Source organism: Prionailurus viverrinus, chromosome B1 (genome assembly GCF_022837055.1).
Source record: "Prionailurus viverrinus isolate Anna chromosome B1, UM_Priviv_1.0, whole genome shotgun sequence".
NCBI classification, from domain to species: domain Eukaryota; kingdom Metazoa; phylum Chordata; class Mammalia; order Carnivora; family Felidae; genus Prionailurus; species Prionailurus viverrinus.
In genome coordinates, this window is record NC_062564.1 from 165441988 (window position 1) to 165463635 (window position 21648).

The 21648-nt window shown below is 36.4% G+C and overlaps 1 protein-coding gene across 2 annotated transcripts in view; it reads right to left on the reverse strand.

Moving 5' to 3' along the window:
- Positions 1-2126: 2126 nt before the first annotated feature.
- SLAIN2 (SLAIN motif family member 2) overlaps positions 2127-21648 on the reverse strand; it is a 74165-nt gene continuing 54643 nt past the window's right edge. Inside the window, exons 7-9 of one of the 2 annotated variants that reach the window (XM_047856038.1) lie at positions 21251-21328; positions 5838-6156; positions 2127-4737 (exon numbers count right to left, since the gene is read on the reverse strand). In XM_047856038.1, coding sequence (XP_047711994.1) covers positions 4671-4737; positions 5838-6156; positions 21251-21328 — 464 coding nt within the window. In that variant the 3' untranslated portion in view covers positions 2127-4670. The remainder of the gene's footprint in view (positions 4738-5837; positions 6157-21250; positions 21329-21648) is intronic. The other variant, XM_047856039.1, reaches the window with a different exon arrangement.

The window sequence follows — 21648 nt, forward strand, 5'->3', positions numbered from 1 at the left end:
ACACTGTATGTTTGCTAATTTGACAATAAATAATTAAAAAAATAAAAAATAAAATATTTTCCCATCCTAAACAGAAGACGTTCTACCCTTCCATTTGGCACTTTTTAAAAAAGTGTCTCTTTGAAAGACGGAGGGAGAGTGTGTGTGTGTGGGGGAGTGGAAAGGAAAGAGGGAGAGAGAGAGAATCTCAAGCGGGCTCTGCGCGGTCCATGCAGAGCCCGACACAAGGCTCGAATTCACAAACCACGAGATCATGGCTCAAACCAAAACCTAGAGTCGGACGTTCAACTGATTGAGCCATCCAGGTGCCCCCCTTTTAGCATTTTATAAACATGTTAGGTGAGCACTTAAATATTTGTTTCTGGATGGTGAGACTGCAGGATCCCAAGGTGATATGTGGAATCATTTATTATGTATATTTTTAAATGTTTATTTATTTTTGAGAGAGAGAGCACATGCGTACAAGTGGGGGAGGGGCAGAGAGAATCCCAAGCAGTCTCCCTGCTGTCAGTGCAGAGCCCCGGGGGGAGCTCCATCTCATGAGTGTTGACAAATGGTGAGATCATGACCTGAGCAGAGATCAAGAATTGGACACTTAACCGACTGAGCCACCCACAGGCGCCACATCATTTATATTTCTTAATATTTTCGGTTTTTGAAGCAATGAGTCTCTATTATTTTCAAAATCAAATAAAGGTTGTTTTTGTTTTTTTAAGAGAAAAACGTTAAGTTCACCCAGTTTCAATAAAGATTTGGCTTGAGATTGGCATGCACTTAACATAGTTTTAAGCTGAGCTGTATTAAGGCCCATGAGTGAAATCTATTCCATTTTCAGACTAGCAACCAGAATACGATTTAGTCCACTCAGACTTATATATTAGGGTCATTAAAAATGTATTAGGGTTGTTAACTTTAGCTTCATGCTCATGTGAACATCCCATTCACAACCTCTCCTCAAAGTTAATTTCTGTATCAGGTAATCTGCTGCTTTTGTAACTCAAAGCTACCCTTTGATATAGCAAATATTTCATAAGAACCTCTGTGTGGGTTTTCCTGTTGCACTGGGCATATACCAAGTTTAAGTAAACTTCTCATTCACTGATTTCCAAGTACACTGGCATTTCATTTTAAATGGTTCTTAGAAGTTTTTAGATTGGCTTGAGGAAAAATTCAAACATGGTATCATTTTTCTATGCTGTATTAATGAAACCAATTGTAACAAAAAGGACAGTAAAAACTTCCAAAAGGAAATGTGGGGAACTAATTAAACTGTATAATTTTGGATATTTTCCAATTTTCCATAAGAGAAAAATATACATGATTAACTAAATAAATACATTTGGCTTGAAAATGTATTAATTTTTTCCTTTTGGAAATTTGTATATAATAGCTTTTTGCTTAATTTATATATGCTAGCTTTTTGAAAGTAGGTATCAATTTGTAGCAGGTGACAAAGTTCTAAGAAGCTACCAATTTCAAGTAAACTATAAACATACTCCAGATAATCCAAATATGAAATAAATAGGACAAGGAAACTATAACATGATATATTCCATCTCATGAAGATCAAGTTTGAAAGGGAAATATGACTTGGGTCTGTGTGTTTAAAAAAATCAGCTGAGAAATTTATTAAAACCGATTGTAGGTAACTGGGGGTGGGGAATCTTACCATATCCAGAAATTAATAAAACACTTGAAAAAACAAGTATAAATTTAATAATAAACATTATGGTCAGGCTGTTTATTAAGGAGGCAACCACACATACAAGTTCAGCTATAGAAATGTTTGCAAATCAAACTTCATGTGATCTAAAAAGGACCATGCGTAATGTCAAAAATGGACGTCTGTACATTCAATAAAAATTTAAACATACATAGTCTAGATCATTCTAGAGTTATACAAATGTCTGGGGACAAATATGTATCTAATTTCCTGTCAAAAAAACTTTTTTTTTTTTATAAAAGTGATGTATTGAGATAGTTTTAAAAAGTATCTGACAATTATGAATGGTCCCCAGTTTTACAAAATGTGATTTCCAGGGCATGAAAACTGAAAAAAGTCAACTCTTCAGAGAGTGTTTTATATTATACAAACAAGTTCTGTAGAAAAATGATCCAGCAAATGCTTGAGTTAAGAATATTTATATTTTTTCCAATTTTTTTACACTTTTATTAACACACTTACAAAAAAATAACATTCAAACACTGAGAAAATTAAATAACTTTGGAAGCAGAGCTCATAGCCTTCTGCTTACATATAAGTGACAATTCTGGGCTGTTGGCACAGAAAAATAATCAACATTCATAAAACCTTTACTACTATATATCAAACATAAGTTAAAATCATAGGCACTAGTTTATCAAATCCACATTTCTTCTGTAAGACTAACCACAGTGAATCCTTAGATTTTCCCAAACAGAAAAATTGGCAATACACAAAGGCTTTCTAGTAAAAAGGCAATTTTTCTCTTTAGGAACCTAAAAGCCAATAGTCTGTGGTAGTGCGACGGCAGGTAAAATAATGTTTTACCCAACTCAGATCCAAATACATTTTTAACGAGTGATGAAATATTTTAATAAAAAAAAAAGACTTTTTTTCTGATGCAGCCATTTAAAAACAAAGTTAAATAACCTGAATACTCCTTTTGAAACAGATAATCTAACTTAATGTAATGGGTATTTCAAATAGAGTTAAAATTCCTTGTAATTATTAGATTGCAGCATATTTTTCTTTTGCAATGTTGCACTGAAACTGAGACCTATTTTGTTTTGTGTATATATGATTTTAAAAAGAGACAGTGGCTAGTCGCTTTACTTAAGATTTTTTATATGAGATACCCCCCACCCGAAGCAGATGCTTTCTTTATCTTCCTCTGAAAAGCAACATTTTTTTAGTACATCATCATGTGGAATTCTGGCGCCATCCTTTCCTGACCCACACCCATCACCCTCATAGTCAAGGATAAAATTTCTTCCTTGCATTGTACACCAAAATACATTAGCACTGGCAGTTTCAATCTCCAGCTGCTGGGCTAACTGAATGACTCCCTATTGGTCAAGCTAATAAAAAATACCAAGGTGTCATGGCAGAATGGGGGTCTTGGTTTTAAAAGTTTTATCAATTTCTCAACCTATCAACCTCAACGCTATCCTGAATATCAAGTTTCTCATTTCTCTCTCAATATCTTTTGCCAACTTACAGAATGTCTTTGACTAACAGGAAATGAACTTTCGTTCAAATCGCTCAAATCCTTTAGGTGACCTGACAGCCAATATTTCAGAGCCATTTAAATTAAATATTTCAAAACAGACCTCACCATGAAAAAGGAGAAGTCTGCTGAAGAAAGTTTTAGTCTGGTAATTGTCTAGGAAAACCAAAATAAGTGATTTCCAGGATATACCTAAGGGCCACTAGACAGCAGGTATTTAACAGGTTAGAGTCATATATAGTGGGTTTCCTTTGTTACGAAAAATGTAAAAATTAACGTAAGGCAGAATCTAAGTCAAAAGGGACAGTATTTTCAAGGATGTTTTATACAGTTACCTAGTTTAAAGTGGATCAACTCAAGTAGGATTCAGCAGACTATACTTTCCTACCACATAACAGACCGTTGTGTCAATAGTAACAATACAACTGTCATTACCAGAGATTTTGTAAGTTAAGTGCATAGATTTTTTTTTCCCCCTCTCTCTCATTGTATGGTTTTGTTCCAGGTTGTAAGCACTGAGGCGGTGGTGTTTATATCAAGATTCAAGACACATACTACTTGCTCTTTCCTATCATGGTAACCTGTTAATAAAAACATGATCTCTTAGTTCTCTAACAGATATAATAGCATGTGAAGAAGTTGGCTTCAATAGCAAAGGCTATCTTTCCTGAGCCAGGAGCTATAAAGTTTAGAAAGATTGTACAACTGATATTAAGCCCTTTTGGCAATCAAAACAAACACACAGAAGTCCGATGTGTCAATGCAACGTGGTGGATGCACGGTGTAACATTATCTCGCGGCGGTGATACGTGAGCTACATCCAAAACGTAAGGTTAAACAAAATGACAGTTTTTCCAGTGAATCTGCAAAAAATAATTTATAGAATTCTCACAAATTTAGGTATCACGTTTGAAATCCCTAGCCTAGATTTCTTCCTACCCCCACCCTCCCTTCTATCTCAATCTAGTTTCTTGGAGTACTAGTGAAACATTTTACATAATTAGTCAGGATATTAGTTCTCATTAACACAAATATTTATTGATACTATTTATACAGTAAATTAGGTTGAACGTGAAGTTTTGGATAGCTTGAATTCACCATTTTCTTGTGCACAAAGGTATTCTCTCATTTACAAATGGGCATTTCTCTTTGGCATCCGTTAGTTTTTTGCCCAGATATTGGCCTCTGTCAAATATTAAAAAATCAACTTAGTTTCTATTAAACAAAACTAAATGTGATTCCATGGAGAGTGATTGCATGATTACCAAACACATCTGATGTTAAATGTCATTAAAGTGCTGCTTGATCATCTCTGTCAGTTTGTGCTAATTAAGACAGAGAGGGCTGGGATTTATCAATCCCCAGAGTCTTATCTGAACAGTCTGCATATAAAAGTTGTCTTTTAGCCTGGTGAAGGGGTATCCATGAAGCTGTGGACCTCTGCATTCTCATCTCTGCTGGTCAGTAACAGCCATCTTTCCAACTGTCATCTTTCATGCTACCATAGGTTTTAGGAGCTGGCAAGGATCTGAAATAAAGCAATTTCATTAAGTGATTTAAAAGGCTTCATGAAATGTTACCATATATATTCATTACTTTGTAGGAGGCACCCTGATCCACGAAGGTTGTTCCAGGGGATCACTGAGGTCAAAAGTCTAAACAGCTTATTCGCATCACGCAAGTCCCACCCTTGGCATTTCTACAACTTTCAAGTTTTACTGGCTGTCAGGTGACTTCACTAACATCTTTTTGTTAACACAGCCACTACAGTAAAAGAAAGGAAGACTCTCATTTCTTCCAACAGCATGGATCACCAACTTTTAATTAATTAATTAATTAAAGGGGTGGGGGGCAGAGTGATGACTGTGATAGGAGAGACTTAGCATCACCATGATTAGAGAGGTAAAATGGCACCGTGCTTAAATGGACTTTTCAGTCAGACATACTTAGAACCGAAAGCCTTTTTATTGTGTAGTCTCAGGCAAATTACTTCACCTCATTAAATTTCTATATTCTCCTCTGAAAAATAAGGATAGCCACAGTTCAATGTTCATGCTATTGTAAAAGTGCATTAAGGTCCACAGAAGTTATTTAGCAGTGTAGCTGTTGCACTCTACTACTGAATTCAGAAATGTAATTTATCTGACAGTGACAAAGATGTGGGTAACTCAGTTTAAATGCTTACAAGATGAAAGCCTTTTCAAAGTTTGAAAACCACCCTCCTGAATTATACTCAGATTTGGTAGCTATAAGTTTTGTCTTAAATCTCGCTCTAGGCTCTAATATGCTTCTTTATCTTTACTGAGAAACGTTATATTCAAAATGAACAAATATCACAACCAAATTGAGTGGTTCTAACATTTTTTTTTTTCTAGGAGTTTTTGGAGATGCCTAATCATGTTAGGTATCTGAACAAATCTGATCTGAACCAAAGTGGTATGATACCCCGATGTCTTAAGTGAGGATTTCTTTAAAACAATAAAGTAATGTTTTATTCAAATTCTATGAAGACTCTAATGGGAACCTAGTAGGACTCTAAGTTTGCTACCACAAGCGGTGAGGGGAGTGATTCCAGTCTACCCACTTTCCTATGCTCAAGACTGCTGGAACAGAACATCTGCTGCTTACCTGCGCACAGGCTGTGCAAGTTTGCTGCGAGGCACTGGTATACCCCCAGCAGAAGGGGCACTGGGTCTGGGCAAGCCGCTTCTCATCGCTGTTGTCCCTGCAGGTCTGGTTAAAGTAGTGCTGTTGATATTGTGGGGAGGATTTGCTGGGACTGTGTTCTGAACCATGGGCGGCCCAGGTGAAGAGGTGTTTTGTGTGAGCTGTGTTGTTTCTTGGCTACCAGGAGAACCAGAGCCATGGTTACTAAATGCTTTCACTGGTTGCCGGAGAGCCAAAGGAGACGGTGCTGCAGGGGAGCGGAATTTGCCTGGAGAAGGTACTGCAAAATGGCAAAGAAAAATCAATGCTTTTAGTAGAAACCAAATGTAAGTGAAATCAGTGCTTTATGTTACACTTGATAACATCAGTACATCTGTATTCACAACAACTCATTTGACACAAATGCAAGGACTAAAGAATATTTGTGGGCTAACAGAACAACTGGCAAGTCCTAAACAACCAAGTCCTTACTCAGAGGACTGCAACTGCCCTTCACAACCGTGTTTTAACTACGCCAGCTAGGAATCCACAATACCAAACAGAAAAGGCACTGAAGGATTTGAGGTCACTGTAGCAGCTAACCTGGGCCACATTCTGGAAATGGAAAAAAAAAAAAAAAAGGTGACTCCACATGGTTGCTAGAATTTGGAACATACTCTCCCTTCAAAAAAACATTCATGTAAACATGTATCAAGTAAGTCCTGTATCACCTACAGCGTAACTTAAGATTTGGAAATAAAACATTAAAAGCAAAATAAAACTGCCCCTATTGGTGTGTTTCACCAAGTAGAGAAGTTCTAAGTCTAGGGGCATATCAAGATGTGTATGAAGTCAGAGGATAAAGATAGTACATTCTTCTGGAATGTTGATTCTACTATGTGGTAAGTTAAAACACTTTTATATCCCCCCCCCCAATAAATGAATATTAAAATAAATAAATAAGTTTTCAGCATAAACATTTTAAAGAACAACTATTACAGATATATTTTTAAAGATATAAAGAGAAATATAAACATAAAGAGAAATAAAAGATTTTTAAAAGAATTAGAATTTTTAAAGATGAAAAGCTTACATCCAAAATGCTAAGTTTATTAGATGGGAATTAATAGCATTTTAGATTGTACAGAAGAGGTGCCTGAAGATACAATTAAGAATTACCTAGTTTCCAATTCTGTGTCTCCCTCTCTCTCTGCCCCTCCCCCGTTCATGCTCTGTCTCTCTCTGTCCCAAAAATAAATAAACGTTGAAAAAAAAAAAATTAAAAAAAAAAAAAAAAAGAATTACCTAAACAAAAGCATACAGAAAATAAAAAGACTCCAAAAAATACAATGATAAACCTTCAGTGTACAACAGGTCAAGATTATATAGTCTAACATACGCAACTGAGGTTCCAAATGGAGGGGGGTATAAGAGGGATGGAAAATAGTTGAAGAATGGCTGAAATCTTTCAAATTTAATGGAAACTATAATATCACATATTTAAATATGTTCAAAAACACTCCAAGCATAGCAAACAGAGAACACCACATCAAGGAACATTGTTGCCAAGCTTCTAAGATGAATAATAAATTTAAAAATATTAGAATACCTTTTTTAAAAAAACAGAGGAACCAAGATAAAATAACACAGACTTCTCAAAAGAAATGAAGTAAGCCAAAAGACAATAGAAAAACATTGTTTAAAGTGATTAAAAGCCTGTCAATTTAGACTTCTATATCCAGAAAAATTACTTTTTAAAATTTTTATTTACCTTCCAGTTAGCTAACATACAATGTAATATTAGTTTCGGGTGTACAATATAGTAATTCAACACTTCCATACAGCACCAGTGCCATCAAAACAAGTGCACTCCTTAATCTCCATTTCCTATTTAACCCGTTCCCCACCCACCTCCCCTCCAGTAACCATCAGTTTGTTCTCTGTAGTTAAGAGTCTATTTCTTGGTTTGCCTCTCTCTCTTTTTCCCCCCTTTGCTCATTTGTTTTGTTTCTTTAATTCCATAAATGAAATCATATGGTACTTGTCTTTGTCTGATTGGCTTATTTTGCTTAGCATAATACTCTCTGGCTCCATCCAGGTCATTGCAAAAGGTAAGATTTCATCCTTTATTATGACCAAATAGTACTCCATTGTATACATATACCACACCTTCTTCATTCATCAGCTGATGGACAACTTGGGCTGTTCCCATAATTTGGCTACTGTAGATAATGCTGTTATAAACATTGGGGTGCATGTATGCAAAACTATTTTTCAAAATTAAAGTCAAACCAAAGACTTTTAAAGACAGAAGTTGAGAAAAGTTATTGCCAGCAACCATTTACTAAAAGAAATGTTAAAGGAAGTTCTTCAGTACAAGAAAAATGATACCAAATGGTAACCCTGATCTGTATAAAGCAATAGTGCCAATAATGGGAAATACATTAGGAAATATAAAGATCTTTAAAAAAATCATATTTAAGTTTCACTAAAAGATAACAATTTAAAATAAAAATAAAAACATACTCGGATTTAATACACACATAGAATTAAAATAAATGACAAAAGTGGCAAAAAGGAATGGGAAGGAATGAAAATATACAGTTTTAAGAATACATTATGGGGAGCCTGGGTGGCTCAGTTGGTTAAGCATCTGAGTCAGGTCATGACAGTTTGTGAGCTGGAGCCCTGTGTCAGGCTCTGCACTGACAGTGCTGAGCCTGCTTGGGATTCTTTCTCTCTCCCTGTCTGCCCCATACTCTTTCTCTCTTTCAAAAAAAAAAAAAAAAAAAAAAAAAGACTCTTACATTATAAGGAAGTGGGATACTGCTTGAAAATAAACTGTAGGGGCGCCTGGGTGGCGCAGTCGGTTAAGCGTCCGACTTCAGCCAGGTCACGATCTCGCGGTCCGTGAGTTCGAGCTCCGCATCGGGCTCTGGGCTGATGGCTCAGAGCCTGGAGCCTGTTTCCGATTCTGTGTCTCCCTCTCTCTCTGCCCCTCCCCCGTTCATGCTCTGTCTCTCTCTGTCCCAAAAATAAATAAAAATGTCGAAAAAAAATTAAAAAAAAAAAAAAAAAAAAAAAAAAAAAAAGAAAATAAACTGTAATAAGTTAAATATGCAAAAAAGTGATGTATGAGAAGTCAACAATAAAAATAAAGTGTAATGGTTTTTTTTGTTTTGTTTTTAAAATTTTTTTTTAATGTTTATTTATTTTTGAGACAGAGAGAGACAGAGCATGAACGGGGGAGGGTCAGAGAGAGAGGGAGACACAGAATCTGAAGCAGGCTCCAGGCTCTGAGCGGTCAGCACAGAGCCCGCCGCGGGGCTCAAACTCACAGACCATGAGATCATGACCTGAGCCGAAGTTGGACGCTTAACCGACTGAGCCACCCAGTGCCCCATAAAGTGTAATGTTAAAAGGTACTTAGCTATTCCAAAAAAATTACAAAGTAGGGATAAAGGAACAAAGATCTGAAGGGACAAAGATAAAACAAATTGTGAGACAGATTTTTTAAAAATTTTTATTGTTTTTTAAATGTTTGGTTGTTTTTGAGAGAGAGAGAGAGAGAGAGAGAGAGAGAGAGTGTGTGTGTGTGTGTGTGTGTGTGTGTGTGTGAGAGTAGGGGAGGGACAAAGAGAGAGGGAGACACAAAATCTGAAGCAGTCTCCAGGCTCTGAGCTGTCAGCACAGAGCTTGATGTGGGGTTTGAACTCACGAACTGTGAGATCATGACTTGAGCCAAAGTCAGATGCTTAACTGACTGAACCACCCAGGCGCCCCGGGAGACTTTACACCAACCATATTGATAATTAAGTGCAGTAAATATGAATAGTAATCACTCCAATGAAAAAGTAGTGATTGTTGTTGGTATGCACAAAAAAGAGCAACATGCTCTCTAAAAAGAAACACATTTTAGACATAAAAATGTAAGTTATAAGAAAAAGGACAGGGGCGCCTGGGTGGCGCAGTTGGTTAAGCGTCCGACTTCAGCCAGGTCACGATCTCGTGGTCTGTGAGTTCGAGCCCCGCGTCAGGCTCTGGGCTGATGGCTCAGAGCCTGGAGCCTGTTTCTGATTCTGTGTCTCCCTCTCTTTCTGCCCCTCCCCCGTTCATGCTCTGTCTCTCTCTGTCCCAAAAATAAATAAACGTTGAAAAAAAAAATTTAAGAAAAAGGACAAAGATAACAACAGATCAAATTGATCATGAAAAAGCTGCAATGTCTATACTATCAGAAAAAAAGATTACCATCAGAGATAGAGTTCATACATTAAAGTTGATTCAGATGAGAGCATAAAAATTCTGTGTATATCCAAAACCAGATGCACAAAACACATGAAACAAACAGATATAACTGAAAGATGGGGGGAAAAGTCTATGGTTAGATATTTCAACACCACAACTCTCGGTAACTGATAAAACAAATAGAAAATCAGAAAGGACACAGAAGACGAACTGGCTTGACATCTACAGAACAGTCTACTCAACTGATCACAGTTCAAATATTCATCAGCAGGTGAATGAGTAAACAAATTGTGGTATATCCACACATTAAAATACTACCCAGCAATGAAAAGGAGTAGACCGCTGATACAAAGGATGACTCTAAAAATTATGCTGAGTGAATTAAGTGCCAGACACAAAACAGTACACACTGAAGGACTCCATTCATATAAAATTCTAGAAAAGGCAAATATAGTTTATGGCAACAGCAGATCAGATATTTGCTTGAGGTTGGGAGGACTGACTGGGAAGGAGTACAAGGAAACTTTTGGGGATGATGGAAATGTTCTAGAACTTTACAATACTGGTGGTTACATGAATGTGTATTTTTGCTGAAATTCAAATTTTGTGTTTAAAATTCCATCTGAATACAGCTGACTTTAAAAAAACTCCAAAAGGGACTCCACAGTACAGCATAGCTGAGAAGAATGTCTCTCGAATCAATCATGTCCTGGTCCCCAACAACTGTTACAGTCTCCTCTGGCAGAAAACTGAAGATGACCACAGGGCCTTGAGTACCCCTGAACAGCAAATTTCATGATCTTCATAGAAGATTTTTTTTTTTTACTTTACAAAATCCATATTCCCCTTTCTATAGATAGTGACTATAAAAACATTTTCACAGTTCCATTCTCTTCAATCCCACCTTTGTCTCCCTTGCCAGACTAGTCTCTACCCATGTTGTTTCAGTGCCTTCCTGGAGGATTACTGAGTAACCAAGGCTCTAATTCATCTAGTCACTACCTAAGGATGGGCCTAGACCTGCTCCCTAGTACCAACTCCATAAAAGCCATCTTTAGTCCTAGCTTTTCCCATAGTTGGGAGTCTTTCAACCAGGGTTTTGTTTTGGTGGGGATGCAGGTTTCAGATAGGAGCAAGAATAAAGTTCAGAGGATCATAAGTTTCAAAGAGCATTCTGGAAAAGTCTGAGCAGTTGGGGAAGGATGGCAAGGAGGTCAGATTAAAAAATGCACTAAAACACTGTGAATGACAATCTGTTAAATGAGGGCTGACTGAAGAGTTCTAGGCTTCCTTCTTTTTTTTTTTTTAATTTTTTTTTAAACATTTATTTATTTTTTTGAGACAGAGAGAGACAGAGCATGAACAGGGGAGGAGCAGAGAGAGAGGGAAACACAGAATCCGAAACAGGCTCCAGGCTCTGAGCTGTCAGCACAGAACCCGACGCGGGGCTCGAACTCACGGACCGTGAGATCATGACCCGAGCCGAAGTCGGACGCCCAACCGACCAAGCCACCCAGGCACCCCTGGGCTTCCTTAATGGCAACTGTTACAATGAAGTTAAGAGTGTTTCATTTCTACAGGATAGCCTTGTATGCACTGGAATACATCTATAATGCTTTGAATGTCTTACCCAAACCTTATATTAAAAATAGGCTTTGTGAAAAGCATCTTTTCCTCTGGCAAAACTTCTGTTAATAGTTATACCAGGGAAATGATTATTTCCTGAAATTTTTTAAAAATGTGAATCTCAGACTTCCACTTGGGAAAAATGGGATAGATGTATTTTTCCCTATTTCTCCCACTTAAGTATAATTTAAAACCCTGGGCATGATATTACAGAACAGCCATAATAAAACTGTGATGTGGAGAGGAAAAAGGAAGATTGCCTTGGGACTTTGGGATGAGACGAATGATACGGTAATGAGTTGCTAGGGTTTTCTTTTTGCTTCATATATCCCAGATTGGAGCTGAAAAAGCTGGCAACCTGGAAAAGCCATCAGATGTGACAGACAAAATAAAAGCCTACTCTCTCTAGCCAAAGAACTGGGAAAGAAAACTTTTAGATGGTAACTGTTCTACTGCAGCCAAACACCACAAACTGTAGCCCTACTCTCATCCCCATCAGCAAAGGCTGGTGAGGTATCTAGACTTCTATCTTCTTGTGAGGTTCCACCTTCTTGTGAGGTTTACCAAGGTGCCACAACACCTTTTCCAGGAAGGTGTCAGACAAGATAGTAACCAGATATTCTCTCCTCTCCTCATGGGTAGGAGTCAGAGGAGGTCCAGTGGAGAGTCAGGACTCTGATGATTGCTCAGTGGTAACAAGACTACCTCCATCATAGTGTGAGTGGAGACTGAGTGGGGAGCCAGAACTCCAACCTCCACCCACCTGGCTTCTCCCTCTTGGGTGCCAACAAACACTGAGTAGAAAAACTGGGCTTCTATTCCCACCTACCTGTAATGAAATGCCCCCAAGCCTCATCCACCAATGCATGAGTGGTGTCAGAGAAAGAGACATAAAACCAGAAAAAAAAAAAACTAGAAATACAGTATCAGTGATACTCAGTGAGATATATATATATATACACACACACACACACACATATATATCAAGTGATATATATATCAAATGATATATACATATCAAATGATATATATATCAAATTATATATATATATATCAAATATATATATATATATATATATATATATATATATATATATATATATATCAAACCCCATGATCAAATGGGGTTTAATCAATCAATATAATCCACCACACTAACAGGCTAAAGGAAAGTCACATGATCCTGTCTATTGATGCAAAAAAGCATCTGACAAAATTCAACACATATATATTCATGATAAAAATTCTGACAAAAACAGGAATGGGGGAACTTGAACTTGATAAAGAGCATTTACAAAAAATCTACAAATACCACTGTACTTAATTGTGAAAGACTGCTTCCCTTCTAAGATCAGGAACAAAGCAAAAATATATGCTCTTACCACTCTTATTCATAGTGCTGCAAGTTCTAGCCAGTGCAATAAGCAAGGAAAGAAAATAAAAGGCATATAGGTTTGAAAGAAACATTCTCTATGACTGTTACATCAAAAATCCCAAGGAATATACAAAAAGAACGCAATTTCCAGAAATACTGAATTCAGTAAAGTCACAGGATAGAAGATTAACATATAATAATTGACTGTATGTAGTAACAGTAATGAATTACAGAAATCAAAACTAAAAATGCAGTAACACTTGCATTGCTCCCCCCAAAAAGAAATACTTAGAGTAAATCTAATAAAAATAATAATAATTTAAAAAAGCTCAGCAAAGAAATCTCAGCAAATATCACAGGTTAGCTGTGAAAATCAAATGAGCAATAGGTATATAAATAGTTGGTAAAATGTAAAATATTACACAAACTGTAAGGCATACTATGTCTGTGCCTTCCTTATCTAAGGAATATTAGTGCCTTTCAACCTGTTGCAACTGAGTTCTCTGGAAAGATATTCAACAATGCCACTCAAGACAGTTTCCTAGGCCATCCTTATAAATTAACTAAAACACAAGGATCAAGTTAGGCTCTATTGCCCAAATTATGACAACAGGTTATAATTTCTCTTTACTAATTCTGGATACTTAAATCAAAGCATCAGATGAAGAAGGCATGTTATCTACTCAGAGCAAGAATTAGAACTCTATTTATAAAACTGACATATGACTGAGAATGCTAACCTCGGTATTTAAGTCACCTCTAAAATGAAATGGTGGGTGATGTGAGGATTCATATTTTTTAAAACATTAATTTTTGTCTTTTAATAAGCATTTAATAAAAATGTTAAGTCTTCTGAGGTTTAAAAACCACAACAGGCACTTTAGAATGGGAGTAACTGAGTAAACTATGTACTGTTTTTAGCTTCTTGATAAATATTCAGAGATTTTTTTTATAAATAATATATCTCGGGGTGCCTGAGTGGCTCAGCGGGTTGAGTGTCTGACTTCAGCTCAGAAAAGAATTGGACAGGGGCGCCTGGGTGGCTCAGTCGGTTGGGTGTCCGACTTCAGCTCAGGTCATGATCTCGCGGTCCGTGAGTTCGAGCCCCGCGTCGGGCTCTGGGCTGATGGCTCAGAGCCTGGAGCCTGCTTCCGATTCTGTCTCCCTCTGTCTCTGACCCTCCCCCGTTCATGCTCTGTGTCTCTCTGTCTCAAAAATAAATAAACGATAAAAAAAAAAAAAGAAAAAAAAAGAAAAGAATTGGACATAAATCATTCCAAAATGAAGTCTAAGACAGTAAGAACACAAGAGTCACCATATGTGATAGGTTATACTTTAAGAGAAATAGACAGGGGCGCCTGGGTGGCGCAGTCGGTTAAGCGTCCGGCTTCAGCCAGGTCATGATCTCGCGGTCCGGGAGTTTGAGCCCCGCATCGGGCTCTGGGCTGATGGCTCAGAGCCTGGAGCCTGTTTCCGATTCTGTGTCTCCCTCTCTCTCTGCCCCTCCCCCGTTCATGCTCTGTCTCTCTCTGTCCCAAAAATAAATAAACGTTGAAAAAAAAAATTAAAAAAAAAAAAAAAGAGAAATAGACAATGAAAAGCAACTTTTATAGAACAAGAGAAATAAGAAAGATGGAAAAGGATTCAAGAGAAGGCAACAGATACAGAGGACAGGCAAAGAACATCTGACATATGTCCACAAGAGTGCCCACAAAAAAGAAAGCCAATGCAAGAGAAAAGAGCATTAAAAACTATAATTCAAAGACCATGTCTGAAATTTAAATATATGTGCAACTCCACAGTGAAAGAATATACCACATATCTGGGGAAATCAACTCAGAATGACCAACATTAAGAAATATTCTCATAAATTATTGAACTTTAAAGGAGAAGAAAACATCCTTTGGAAATCCAGAAAAAAAAAAAAACAAATAGATGTAACAGAAACAACTTTTTATTCCTGACAAAAATGGAGTAATATATTTAAGACATTCAAGAAAAGAAATTATGAGCCAAAGATTTCATATCTAGCTCATTAATTTCAAATATAAAAAGGGCAGACAAACTTTCATCAACAAAAACTGAGGGAGTGGATACTGTTCCTATCATTTTTTAAGGAATCTACTAGAGAATGAGTTTCAAACAAGAAAAATGATTGGTGGCACAATAATGTACAGACTAGCAGTAAGCATCAAATATATATTTAAATGTAGAGCTAAGACTAAATGAGATACATAAAAGAGTACAAATAACTATTTAACTTGATAATGTTATACAGTGTAGCCATTTAAAAAAAAGGAGTGAGCATATGCAAAAGGCTTTATAGACTATTTTCAGTAATCATATTGTACGGTACTATGCTACTATTTTCCCCAGATTTTGTGTATAATATAGGATAAAACAAATTGTTAAAAGATATTCTAGGGGCACCTGGGTGGCTCAGTTGGTTGAACATCCAACTCTTGACTTTGACTCAGGTCATGATCCCAGGGTAGTGGGACTGAGCCCCGTGTGGGGCTCTGTGCTAAGGGCAGAGCCTGCTTAGGATTCTCTCTCTTACTGCCCTTTTCCTCAGCTTGTGGGCTCTCTCTCTAAAATGAATGAATGAATGAATGAATGATATTCTACGTGTTGACGAGAGACAGGATTCTCAGGGCAAGATAAAGATACAGATGCAAATGAAGAGATTAAGTAATTACCCTTAAGCCCTGAATTTGAATATGAAGTATTAGCATGGACTCATGAAGGTATTCAATCTTAAAAACTATGCAAACACAAGTAAACACATACATTTATTAGCTCTAGTAACTGAAAAGATCTAGAAACAATGATCAAGCTAGTAGCAATTAGTACAACTAAAAACTCAAATTTTGGGGGTGCCTGGGTGGCTCAGTCAGTTAAGCGTCTGACTTCAGCTCAGGTCATGATTTCACGGGTTTGTGAGCTCGAGCCCCTCATTGGGCTCTGTGCAGACAGCTCAGAGCCTGGAGCCTGCTTTGAATTGTGTCTCCCTCTCTCCTCTGGCCCTCCCCTGCTCGCACTCTCTCTCTCAAAAATAAACATTAAAAAAACAAAAACAAAACAAAACAAAACAAAATATATATATATATATCCCCTCAAATTTTGGTTTTGAAATACCATTTCCTACCAAAGGAAATCAGGAGTTTGTAAAAAAAAACAACTAAATACAGGTCTATGGCAGGACATGTACAAATGTGCCATACCAGTTGGCAAGAATTTATCAAAGACTACTAGGGCTGTGTCAAAAAAGACTTGAGAGCCAACTTGAAGAACCAAAGTTGGGAAAATATCCAAAATGAATCAAAACACATAAAAAATATTTAAATCTGTAAGTTCATAATGATAAATACTTAAGAAAAATATTGGTCACCTTTGGAAGATGGTAAATTGCCAATTTATTTTGTAACTGGTAAAACAGTGAGAAAGAATATGCATTTATTCGGAATTTTCTTTTTTTTTTTTTAATTTTTTTTTCAACGTTTTTTATTTATTTTTGGGACAGAGAGAGACAGAGCATGAACGGGGGAGGGGCAGAGAGAGAGGGAGACACAGAATCGGAAACAGGCTCCAGGCTCCAAGCCATCAGCCCAGGGCCTGACGCGGGGGCTCGAACTCCCGGACCGCGAGATCGTGACCTGGCTGAAGTCGGACGCTTAACCGACTGCGCCACCCAGGCGCCCCTATTCGGAATTTTCTAATGAAAGTATACTGCTGTGCTAAGGGCAGGGCCTGCTTAGGATTCTCTCTTACTGCCCAAAGAAAAAATTTCTCTTTATATATACATTAAAAAAAAAAAAAAAAGGAATGTTAGAATTGAAATAAACCAATTCTGCAATACCTAATGAAGTAAGGATATCGGCATTAAGTATCAATGACTGCTAATATCACAAAAAGGAGGCGATCTTTCTTTATGCACCTGTGGCTAAAGCAGCACCAACACCTTAGGGCAACACCTCTTGCCCTAAAATAGCAAAACTGAATCCAGTTAAGCATCTAAATCCAATTACCAATTTATGGGAAATACAGAAAAATCTGCTAAATGACATGGAAAGATATCAGCAAAATCCAGCCTGTGTATCTACATCCACATCTCCAGGACAAATGACCTAGCGGCTTCTTCAAATGAACTTAACAAGGGGGAGTAAAGAGTTGGAGGAAAACTATAAATTAAGAGAAACTTAAAAAGACATATATTAAAGATGCAAAACTACAGTTTCATTACTGGATGATAAAAATCATACAGAGAAGTAAGGAAGTGATTGCTATAAAAATTCAGAAGAAAGGCTACTCTGGGGGAGCGGGTCAAGAGAGGACTGTGTTTGGAAGCAGTTTCTGAAGCAGCAAGTTAGAGTCTCCTGGTATGAATGGTGGTCACAAGGGGGTTGCCTTATAATACTTCATTAAACTCTGTATATATTATGTGGTTTTCTGAATTTGAGTTATACTTTAAAATAGCACAAATTTAAATAAACAGATTTGTAAATTAGAAATCCTTTTAAATTTATAAATCTTAAGTTCTTAGAAAAATGTACTAGAGTATATGAAAGGACAAGTCAAAAAGTTCTATAATCTCAGAATATGGAGAGAAATATTTTAAAAGGGTTAATGTATAACCTGAGGAAAAACTAGAAAGTAAAGAAGTGCACTAAGTTATAGTTTTACTATTATAAAAAAGTGTTTCCTCTCATGGTAGCAGCATTTTTGCCTTACCTATAAACTTGGGGGCTAGGAGAAATCAAAATATAATGAGGTTAATCAGACTGTAACTTAAATATTCTAAAATGCAGTCAATATTTAATGAGAAAAATAAAGGCACAAATTTCAGAGAAAAGAAAATTCTGACCTAGGTTTTCTCAGCAAAAAAAAACATGTAGTCAAGACATAACTAAAGAAGAAAATATAATCTTGGAAAATCACAGAAAAACTTATCAACTCTAAATATAAGTAAAATCTATTCAATTATCATTCCAAAAATAGCATGAAATGACTAACAGGAATTTGTATGTTTGGAGGGAGCCCTGCACCCTCTCTCTTCCCATTCTCTCAATTTTATGTAGCAAAATCATGGGAAGGGGAGCTACTCCTATCATTTTAACTGTATCTAAAAACTCTGTACAGCAGAGGCTGGCTTTGACTACAACTATAACAGACAAAAAAGTAAAGAAGGATGAGAAAGGCGGGGGGAAGAAAAGCATATAATGAGTACATCTTGTTTATGATACAGATTCAATAAACACTTGTGAGTTGATGAAAAGGGAATACAAGAAATTTTAGATTTTGGATCCAAGTTAATGGCAAAATTCCTAGGTTCTCCATTTTCAGATAGTCTGATAACAGCATTTTAAACGCCTATCAATATGGCCTCTTATAAACACTGCTTATTTCACTTTAAATATTCAAAATATAGTGAATTAAAGCAGTGCTGGACAACCAACATTCCGTCCTTAGTTGCCTCTCTCCTTCTAAAGTACGTTTCTACATATGAATTTGTCCTGATCTATACGTTCACTTTTTCTAACTAGTCTTCACTTTTTCCTTCTGACTTGGTGAAGTCTCTACTTTGTTTATTTCCTCTTCGCTGTGTTCCCAACCAGGAGGAATGAATAATATCTCTTTGTCAAAGCAGTTTAAGCAGTCATGCCTATGAAGACTTAACAATACACAATGGAGTTTTTCTTTTCTTCAAAGAGAGAAATAGGCTGAAGAAACAAACAAAAAAACCTTGCAAGAAGAAAATGCGGAGGAATGTGTCCAGGCTTCCTTGAGTTAGTGGCATGACTGTGTTCATTCAACAAATGTTCATGACGTGTCTCCTTGTGCCAAGCAATACACTTTTACTTCCCTTCCCATATTCAAACTCCAGCTACTACTAAACACAATTAAAATCAAAGTGATCATATTTCCAATTGTTAAGGGAACCACCTTCTCCCTCTTCCCATGATCCTGTGAGTCCTTAAAATAGGTACACGAACTTTCTAGAAGATGTTATAGGCTCATCACCATGATGGAACAATTGATTTATGTGACAATTTACTATCTAGTCCATGTGTCTTTAGTCCAGGTTTAATGTACCAAAGGTACCTATGAACATACGGTATCTGAATCCGTCTGCCTCACATCCCTATTCTTATAGAGAATACCACACAGTCCAATGCAGACTCCTCTTTTTCAAAATCTAGGTATGAGGAAAAATTAGAAAATCCACTTGGCCTTGGATCCAGGAGGTATTCTCCGATTCAACGTTTCCAGTAATTAACCTAATATTTTCTTTTTTTCATGGGGCTTGTACTCAAGACTCAAGAGTCTCATGCTCTACCAACTGAGCCAGCCAGGCACTATTAACCTAATATTTCAAATCCTATTGTATATCTGTGTCTGTTTTTCAATTGATTCAGAATTTCTAGTAGTATAAAATGATCATCCCAAAGCCATAATACCAACCAAAAAATATGAGTCTGGATTAAGTTAAATAAGAAATTTTTAAAAAATGAAACAAAACAACAAAACCCAACACACACACATACAAACTTTCCCTTTACTAAGTCAACTAGGTAGGTAAAGGTACCAGGAATTATGAGATTGGGTTTTCCTGTCCATCTTTTCATAGAGGGTGAGAGTTTGGTGGCTTAGAGTCACAAAAATACATAACCTCCACGAGCAAAAGCAAAAAAGAAACAAAATTGGCCAGAAGTTTTGATCTTATTAACCTAATAAATAGCAAAAACTCCTTAAGTAAAAACCGAAAATTATTTAAATCTACCTGATGCCCCTCAAAATTATAAAGCAGCTTACAGAGACATACAACAAAATTTATACAAAATTAAAATCCTGTTTTATTATGGTATAGTAATGATTTGTGCTGTTTTAGATACCACAATCCTTTCATGCTCTTGTTTTCACCTATTTCTCACGCCCCAGAAGTACTCAAAAATATCTAGAAGTCTCAAAAACAAAGAAGCATAAGGTCCTCAAATAATTTCTATAAAGACCCTTTTCTATAATGATTCCTAGTAAGTCACCTTTTCTATCAAAAGAACATATAATATCCAGTCGGTTATATCTGACAGTACCAAAAGACATCTATATTGGAGGGCTCTGACCAACTTCTGGTATTCAAAACACAAATATTCACGTATCCAACATTTCCACTTGACTATTCTCTTTCCTTCAGATTCTATTATCTAAAATGATTTCCTTAAGTCATATTTAATCCAAATGATTACCAAAACACTTACACACTAATGAACTTGCTAAAATATCTATTTCAGTACTTCAATACCCATATTAACCAAATCTTTTTCTTTAACAAATAAAATCTCAAACCTCCTCTTTCCACATAATGTCCTTTAATACTTTATCCTCCTCATATATCTTTGTTATTTATTGAGTTTTGAAGCGGTCAGGAAACCTACATGTTCTGGACAGGGGAAATACTATCCCCACTGCTTGTATCTGTTATGACCCATTTCCTCTGAGGATTCTGTTCATTTTTATTACTGCTGGTCTATGCAATTCCACGGTATTTCTCCAATTCTACTTCTTTCTAGCTGCCCATAGATCTAATAATCTCTTCAAACCAATATGATAGCTTTGGCGTCCAACCTTTAACTCTCAGTTCGAAAAAAGCTACTACTCCCATAAACAGTTCAAACATTATCAGTTCACTGCAACAACTTGTGATTTAACATTTACCAACTTCTAATGTGAAAGCATTCCCATTTCACCCTATAGATACGTATATCCAAAAGTCAGAAGAAAGAAATTTACACACAAAATGTCTGGCATTTGGTTCATTTTAAGCATTTATTAGTTCATCTATATTAAGTTAAACAATGACCTTCAGTTTTAGATTGGTAAGAAACATGATAAATTCTCTAATAGAAAATATTACATATCATTTATTCCTTTCAGTAGAGCAACCCAATACATACCTCTGGAGAAAATCAGTTTCTTCTGGATTTATCCGAGTAACAGAGAATAAATCCACATTAGTTTATTTAAAAAAAAAAAAAAAAGACTAAAACGTGCCCTATAAACATCACTGACTCAGTATGCCAAAAGATATGAGATTTAACTAACTGTTAGACCATTTGCTGAAATGTAAAACTCAGTAAGAGGCCGTAGTTACCTCTTTTTGTAGATGAAGTTTGAAGCAACTGTTTGGCTTTGAGGGAAGTACGAGGCAAATTTTTCAGCCTTTGCGAAGCTGTTGAAAAATAAGGAACTGTAATATTTGCCTGAAAGGACAAGATAAAGGCTATAGATTCTGTAAACGTGAATATTTTAATACATACTTGAAAATTTATCAAGGAACAGAAACCGTAAGGTGAAAATATGTTAGACTCCTAGAAGCAGAGGAATCTGAAAGTGATGCTTAGTGCATTAAGTTGGAAAGAAATAGGGATGGAAATCTTAGTGCAAAGTGCATACTTTCAGAAACAGTTTCCTATAGATGAGAAAATCTACAATACTGTAAGCCAATCAAAATATTAAAGAGAAAACAAACCACCGGCAAACATGCTACAG